We start from the raw sequence: 8,729 nt of genomic DNA, 5'->3' as shown, positions 1-8,729 counted from the left end.
ATTTAGTTTTATTGACTTTCTCTTAGCTTCGTTACGACGCTGGGATTCCAAATTCATGCCCGAAACTCAAAACTCTTCTTCAGTCATCCCTGCCTTCTTCTCACGCTAACTCACTTCTCTTCAGTCCATATAAATACTTTCACGGTTTCACCCTAAATTTACTTTCTCTCTCCTCTTTTTCCCTCTCTTCATCTCTGCATAATTCTCGAAAATCCCATATCTTAGTTCCTCTTTTACTAGTAAGTAGTTTTCCCACTTCATGCTGTTCTTATAATAATGTCTTTGATATTTTCTTGCTGTACTAATTATTATTTTGTTTATTTTTCTTTGTTTAGCTCTAATGTCGACATTTTCATCTCTTACCAATATAAGTCAAAACCCAAATCCAAATAAATCATATGAGGTAAAGTTAAGTTATTACAGTTTTTATTTAAGCTAAAACCCTTTTTCGTAGATTGTTTTTGTTGAAATACTGAAATTCAAGAAAATGTAAGTAATTAGTTGAATGTAGTAGTAACACTCTCCCCTAATCCTGCTTGTATTTTTTTTTGGTGTCAATGTTGTTCTTGTTTGTTTAGTTCTACAATTTTCCTTGATTTGCCTAAAAAAACCATAATTTATTTGCTCCCTTGGGGTTAGTTTTGTTTGTTTATTCAACTAAGGATTGAATTTTTAATACATTTAATGCTCTTTCGCCCAGTATTCTCCATTCTTTTTCCTAATTAATTGTTTATTATTATATAATGTTTCACTCACCTTGATTCTAGTGAAAAATGAGAAACACTATATGATGGGATGGAGGGAATAGTAGTTTTTTGGTATTTAATTAACAATTTTTGTAATGAAATATTGGGTTTGATTATGAATATTCAGGTGCCTCAACCACCAGGTGATTCAGTTTCTAGCCTAAATTTTAGTCCCAAAGCTAATCACCTTGTTGCTACTTCATGGGATAATCAGGTTGGTTTTTATGTAACTTTCCTTTCGCTCTTATGTGTATCTTGTTATGTTACTTGCTTCTTCCTTACATAGCTGTTACAATCTTTGCTTGGCTTGCTAAAGTGAACTTGACTGTGATAGTTGGACAAGGGTAAGAGGGTACTGCTCTATGTTTTGCGATTCGCAAATTTGTAAATTATTTTTGTTATGAGAGCTTAAGTTTAGGAGAATTACTAAAATGGCCAATTGTTAAATATCTTACTTTTGGAATTTGAGTATATGGGGAAATTTTGTAAATGTGTTGGACATGATACCCACCATTTTCACCATTTGCATTTAGATACTTAACAATGAGAATTTAGATGTTTAGTGTCTTGTGCCCATGTAGGAGGTGTAAGTTTATAAAGTTGAAAACACAGAATTTTGCTTTGATGTAATCATTTAGGTTTTTGCCGAGTTGGTTTGAGAATTGAGATGAAGAGAATTACGTCAAACATTTTCGTCTATGAGAAAGCTCCTTGTTGGTTGTTTTTCTTGAATGCTGAATGGGTGCTTTGTATTTAAATACTCATTAAAGGTAGTTTCAGAAGAACACCCTCTGTGACAACTCAACTCAACTACAGTGTGTAATAGATACCTACCCATAGTAAAGTTTTAAAATATTAGACCTGGCATGTCTTTCAAAACAAATAGGCTTGCTTGGCTTGTCGCTTAGAGAGCTAGATCAGCATGGTTTTTGTTTTTCACTATTGTTGCTAGACAAGAGAAGTCTGGAATTACTGATTAATTTAAATAGATCGACTGATGAATCTTGTCTGTTTTCTTTTCAAAATGGGGAAGAAAAGGAAGAGATGTATTCAAGTTTCTATTCTATCATTGGATACTATTGAATGATTTCCTTTACGAATGTGTCCTTTCCCTGCTGAACTAGATTTAACTACGATATGCTATTTGCATGATGTGAAAGGTGCTGAATAATAATAATCAAATAGACAATGTTATGAACTGCGGAATCCAATATTTTCTTTACCTTGCTTGTTTCTTTGATGAAAGAGTATCACCATGATTATCACTATGATTGATCAATCAGTACTAGAAGATGTTTTGCCCCTCTCTGAGAATATCAATGTGCCTTCTTAATCCTGAATGACATTCGTGATAAATACATGGCAACAAAGTGATAAATAGTTGGTTTGAAATTACGAGCTAGTTGAAGTTTGAGAAACTATATTTTACCGATAAATGAAATGAGGAATGTCAAGTATTTGGCTGTTTATTGGTCTCCAAATCTTTTGTAGTTTAACTTTAACATGATATGATATCTTCATCTTGCATAACCTCACTCTCATGCTTTTTAGGTGCGTTGTTGGGAGATAATGCATAGTGGAACAAATGTCAGCAGTACACCAAAGGCAGTCATATCTCATGAGCAGCCGGTAACTAAATCATTACAAAACGAGAATCATAAAAGAAGATAGTGATGTGGTCAGTTGCCCTTTCAGATGGAATGTTGTCAGTATAACCCTGATCTTTATTGTAGGTTCTCTGCTCAGCTTGGAAGGATGATGGAACAACTGTCTTTTCAGGAGGCTGTGACAAACAGGCAAAGATGTGGCCCTTGTTGTCTGGTGGCCAACCAATTACTGTAGCTATGCATGATGCACCTATAAATCAGATGGCTTGGATTCCTGAAATGAGTCTTCTGGTTACTGGGAGCTGGGACAAAACACTTAGGTGAGTGCTGTGTAAGATTGCTCTTTTCTTATTTGTGTAACTCTGTATCGAGAAAGAAGCTCCAAGTGATGCATGATTGCTCTGGTAGTCCTAACCCAAGTTTTTTTTATCCTCTTGTTTTGACATAATCTAGCTTTGTGCTCGTAATATTATCATTTTTCCATTAGAATGAATCTAGGTGGCATATTTTAGTTGGAACTAAACGAAAGAAAAATAATTATTGGACATAGTTTTCTTAGAACATGATGAAGCTAGGACTTGACATATTATTCTTAGAACTTGATGAAGCTAGTACTCGACATAGTTTTCTTACAACTTGATGAAGGTAGGACTCGACATATTTTTTTTAGAACTTGATGAAGCTAGGACTCATTGTTTGTGTTTCGCTGTTAATTCCTCTTATTTCTGTAGATATCTATAGTGTTCCTTTTGAAACTATTGCTTTGAAAGTAAATTAGTGGTTGGCCCCGGCGACATAGTTCTAAAAATTGGTTGCATCTTCCGTCGCGACCGCATTATAAAGGTTTTGAGATTACCACGAGTAAGTATAAGGCTGCGACAGCCGCAAACTGACCGCATGGCCCGTGAAAGTGGTTCTGCAGTTGACACAATCACGATCATACCCGAGATTTGTTGTTGGTACCTGTTGATTTTTTTAATATCTATAGATATCGCCAGGTGTCCTGAGTTGTGTGTCTGCATTTTAGGGTGATGAGCAATACTTGTGACTAATTTTAATGTGGTGTTGATTTGGTATAGATAGATGTTGGTAAAAAGGCGGGAATAAGTCACTCGTATCATACATTCAAAGGATTGGAACTTAATTACTTGATTGTCATTAAAGATCGGTAGTATTATCTTTAATTTGGTAAAAAGAAGCATTAAAATTGTACTGGACAGTGGATAAGTGTCTTTCATCCATACAGTTGTACGAGTTTATTTTAGATTGAGAATCATCGAAGAGGGAGAATGCCACATGGTGGATGTACTTTCTTGTCAACGCTTTTTAAAGATAGTAGAGATTATAGATAACTTCTATGAGTTAGTGATTGAAAATCTGTAAAGTGCTCATGACTGTTATCTTTATTTTCTAACGCAAACCAAAAGATGATTATAGGAGAGAAACTTTAAGTTCATTGCAATACTTGTTAAATTGGTTTATCATTGAGTTGCTTAATTTCAGGTACTGGGACACTAGGCAGCCAAATCCTGTCCACACCCAACAACTGCCAGAGCGCTGCTATGCACTGACAGTGCGGCATCCTCTTATGGTTGTTGGAACAGCAGATAGGAATCTCATAGTCTTCAATTTGCAAAACCCGCAGGTGACATGTTTAAACTCTTGAGACTTCCCTCTTCATCTCTTCTCTACAATTGCTGTTTGCTGTTCTTGATAATTGCTTCAGACTATATAAAAATCCTTCTCCAAACTTCAGTTTAGTAACTCATTTGTTTTTGAAATGATATGAAAATTTGAATACAGGGACGGTGAGAAGTTTTTTGGTTCTTGAGTATTAGTATTGACCTTGAGTCATAACAATCAGGAAATATCTTGTCTATGAACATTAGTTATTGGATTCTCTTGAGACTATCTTCAAAAACTAGAAAAACATATGGTATTTCCTCCTGGCCCCACTCCCTGAGGACCAGGGGAAAAACAACTAAGGGGAAAGATGAGTAGCATTATGCCTATGTGGTACAGTTTCTTTGTATACAAATTAGCAAGATGATGAAGGAACTGTAGTTAACTCACATATACACTCCTTATCTCTTCAATTATGAGGGAAGGGATTCTCAATCCTGCAGCTAAGAGATTCTTCCATTCTCGAAGTTAAACCATCATAAAGCCACCTTCAGGTTGTGGTAAGCATTACTTGCTCTATTTTTCTATTGCAACATTCAAGATTGGCACATCATTTAATGAAGCCATTTGAGGAGAAGAGAGAGAGACGGAGATTAAAAGAGGTTCCCATGTAATAAGAGAGAGATAGAGAATTTTTTTAGTCGAATCTAGTAATCTTGCAATTAATAGAGCTTCCATAAATGGGAAATGTTGCAATAGTAAAAAGACAGAGGAAGTGATTTTTAATCCCCTGGATCATTTACCTTGCACACCTGCAATCGAGTGGAAGGGATCCCATGACCAATGTTAAATTTCTGGATTTTTTTTTCTTCTTTTGTTAGGTCCCAATTTTTTAGGGTGCATTTTGTGAGGGAGGAAGGGGGGGGGGAGGGTATTCGTGAAACAATGTTGATGTACTATTATGCGCTTTGTGCATCTCTGTCTCCAACATGATTTTGGGCTAGCTTAGTAAAGCCTTGCAAAGCTCAATTTCACCTGTCCGATGTATAGAATTTGATGCAGGTGATTTTACTTCTTGTGACGAAAAGCTTATGATGTCAATTTTGGTACATTCATTATTTGTTGGGGTCAGTCATGGATATAATACTTAAGACAATTGCTTCTTCCAATGACAGACTGAATTCAAAAGGATAATGTCACCACTTAAATACCAGACAAGATGTGTTGCTGCATTTCCTGATAAGCAAGGATTTTTGGTAAGAGTTTACTCCCCTTGTTATGCTGTAAGCTTGCTCTAGATGAATCTGTATTGTTTTTTTTAGGTTTTGAGCTCTATATCTTGCTCTCCTCTGCGCGCTTGATCCTTAACTGATCGTTTCTGATCAAGGCTTGTTAACATATAAGACTTTCATCCTAATGATAGTTCATTGGTGGTCTCTAACATGGCGGTTTATGTCAGCAGTTTTTTTACTTTTATATATCTGAACTTGCTTGACTATACCTCTTTGAAGTACTGCAGTGGAGATAATATAATGATTTGTAGTACCCCGAATTCACATGCATTACTGATAATGCTCATCTGCTAAATACTTCCTCCGTTCTTTTCTATTGCAATAATTGAGTTATCGCGTTTGCCAGTGCACAATTTCAACTATTAATATCTTTAATTACTTTTAAGTAAAAAGTATACGAATATGATATCTTGAAAGTATATATCGAGACGAATCTAACAAGACCCCCACATGACTATATTTTTCCTTACGTAAAAATCACAATAGATAGTTAGGGTGGTGAGTGAATAGTACAAAAATCTCATTATAGAAAAAGAACAGAGGAAGTATTGTTCATAATGAAGGATTTACTGTTATTCCTAGTTGGCTATAAGTTGTCAGTTATCCAAAAGGTGTTTGTTTTTTTTATTCTAGTCCAAAATTTCCTGTTACACATTTCTTGTTTATTATTGTGCTAGTATGTTGCGCAGTTGCAGTATTTAGTGATTCTCATTATTTTACTCGAAGTACCTGTCTTCTTTTGGGTTTCGGCTTTCTTCTATCTTGTATTCAATGCTACTTTTCTATGCAGATATGTTTGTTGATTCTTATCTGTCTTAACTTCCAGGTCGGATCAATTGAAGGACGGGTTGGAGTTCATCATCTGGATGATGCACCAGCACAACAAAACAAGAATTTTACTTTCAAATGTCATAGAGAGGGCTCTGAGATTTATTCTGTCAACTCTTTGAACTTCCATCCTGTAAGTTATATATATACTTTTCTTTTGTATATCAATTATCATGGATTAATATAATGCACTGTTCTGCCGTCTTCACTAAAATGTTACTGGACATAAGTTATTTTTATTCATTAAACTAATTTATATGATTAAAAGATAAAACTTGTTCTTGTTGATTCAAATTGCCTTTTAGTGGTTAAAATTGAATTTCGCTGATTCTCTAGTGTTTCTTGACTTCTTCTATGTGCAGCTTACTGATTAGAAGTATATTTTACTGATTAAAAGTATTTTGTACCGAAATACATGTCTTGAAGTTAAGAGAACTGGGCCTTACTGCTTCAATAGGCCCATTTACTTATTTTCTGCTAGTTATTATCTGTGAATGATTAATGCTTTGGCCTTTAGCCTATCGCAGTGAAGCTGTTGTTGATATTTAGCTTGGCTTCCAACTATGTGCCTCTCTCTATCTCCATCCTCCTATGCATGGACATCCTTCATGATTGCATATATCGATGTTGTAGGTTTTATTATTTCATTAGAGTTGTAATTGGAACTGCAGAACTAGCTTATAAGATGTACTGTCCTGAGACCTGAAGTTCAAAATTCAGTCTGAATAATTTTTTTTTTCAACCAGGTACATGGCACTTTTGCAACTGCAGGATCTGATGGTGCTTTTAATTTCTGGGACAAAGACAGTAAACAGAGATTGAAGGTTACCTAAAATGCTCTGTGCTTATATTTTTAGTTTACTCCCTTAGGGCTTACACTACTCATCCTTTGTGCAATGACTGCAATCTATCAGTGGAAGTCTATGTTGCATGCAGCATGCCTCTTGATGTCTTCTTTTTTGTCTTTTGTGTGCTTGCCTGTACATGAGAGAGTGTCATACTGATCTTTTGTGATTCTTTATTCTCGATGTTGTATCTCCTCATGACATTACTTTATTGTTAGGCCATGTCGAGATGCAGTCAGCCAATACCTTGTAGTTCGTTCAACACTGATGGATCTATCTATGCATACTCGGTATGTCCTGAAACCTGTATTCAGAGATAATATTGGAAAAATAAACCATTTTTTAAAAATGATAAATTTCGACTAAAGAAATGTGGTCTTTTTCAACTCAACATGGTATAATAAGCTCACTGGGGAAAAACCTATATATCGCTGGTTTTATATCAAACTGACCGAGTCTCTCTGATGTCTTGTTGTAGTCATGTTATGACTGGAGTAAAGGTGCTGAGAACCATAACCCCACTACTGCAAAGTCCTACATATTTTTACACTTACCACAGGTATGTTTACTTCCATCACTTTACCTCTCTTAATATGTTTGCTACTTCTGTTTTGGAAGGTTAAGTCGTCATCTTTCTATTTTATAGGAGTCTGAGGTGAAAGGAAAGCCAAGAGTTGGCGGCACTAGTCGTCGATGAAGCCCTGGTGTTTGGAGCTCATGCAGTTCACCTGCTGTGTATATGGAAAGTAGTTTGGATATCTCTCTCTTTTGAGTAGCTGGTGTTTTGACCGTCTTGAATTTTGAGCTTCCTTTCTAAAATCTACGTGTTCCATGTCTATATGTTGCTTTTCTTGGCTTAGTTCGTTGATAAGTTGGTAAATAGTAAATCTATGATTTAAAAAAAAATCTGTATTTATGAGGTTCATAGCTTCAATTAGCAAAAGCAGCTTCTATTTGCATAACAGTATGTCCAGATTAGCATAAAGTACCAAAAAACTATGTAGGATGAGTTCGATTTATGGTTTTTGGGGGGAATGTTAGTGAATTGTGTTAGACCTTATGAATGGTCATTGGCACAGAAAGCTACAGTTTTCATGGAGTACAAACTCATAGCACCAATACGCTATTGTTTTGTAGATCCGTTGTTTGTGCATTTGACAAATTGTTCTCCAACCATAAAGCATGTTGGTTTAACAATTTAGTTTTGAGGATAAATTAGTTATTAGGTTTGGGCTATGTCCTGGGTAAGAAAAAAAATTTATTTATTAATATAATACTTTATGATAACAACACTAAATATAACTTAGCTTAGTGGTTAAAACTTTAGTATATGTATCCGAGGTCTCGAGATCAAATCCTATACTATGCAATTTTTTAATTTTTTTATTGTACATGGATTACATGAACTACAACTCCTTTAGATTCTTATTTTCGCACGCTTTTTAATATATTTATATCGATAGATAGCAATATAGCATGATGCTTCCTTTAGAGCATATATTTCACTTAAAAAAACAGGGCCAGGCTAAAAATGTTTTAGAAAAAAAGTTATCCATCTTCTCTAAGGAGCTTTTATTCCAGGAGTAATCCAATACAATAATCAAATTCATTCTCTTTTGGTAACTAAATAAATACTAAATCCATTTCACAGATGTAACATTTCTTATTTTGGCATAATACATCAACCAACTTTGATAATATTTCTTTTACCACTATGTAAAAAAAAACATAGTCAATTGGAATCTTGTTAATGAGGAGAAATTCAAATATCAATTTTTTATGATGTTT

The 8,729-nt window shown here is 34.8% G+C and overlaps 1 protein-coding gene across 3 annotated transcripts; it reads left to right on the top strand.

The window, feature by feature from the left end:
* On the top strand, positions 1-8,077 carry LOC104901582 (protein RAE1). 3 transcript variants are annotated; one of them, XM_010689174.4, is made up of 12 exons: positions 3-239; positions 336-403; positions 874-960; positions 2,298-2,375; positions 2,480-2,673; positions 3,857-3,998; positions 5,152-5,232; positions 6,095-6,229; positions 6,843-6,920; positions 7,160-7,231; positions 7,420-7,500; positions 7,588-8,077. In XM_010689174.4, the coding sequence occupies exons 2-12, from the start codon at positions 341-343 to the stop codon at positions 7,636-7,638; spliced, it is 1,062 nt and encodes a 353-aa protein (XP_010687476.1). In that variant the 5' UTR covers positions 3-239; positions 336-340; the 3' UTR covers positions 7,639-8,077. The 3 variants fall into 3 exon arrangements, with proteins under 3 accessions (XP_057247102.1, XP_048490688.1, XP_010687476.1); XM_057391119.1 differs by lacking the exon at positions 6,843-6,920 and having other exon boundaries at positions 1-239; XM_048634731.2 differs by lacking the exon at positions 874-960 and having other exon boundaries at positions 2-239.
* The last annotated feature ends 652 nt before the right edge of the window (positions 8,078-8,729 follow it).

Source organism: Beta vulgaris, chromosome 8 (genome assembly GCF_026745355.1).
Source record: "Beta vulgaris subsp. vulgaris cultivar EL10 chromosome 8, EL10.2, whole genome shotgun sequence".
Classification (NCBI taxonomy): Eukaryota; Viridiplantae; Streptophyta; class Magnoliopsida; order Caryophyllales; family Amaranthaceae; genus Beta; species Beta vulgaris.
Note: the sequence above shows the minus strand (reverse complement) of the source record. Positions and strands in the feature narration are given on the sequence as shown.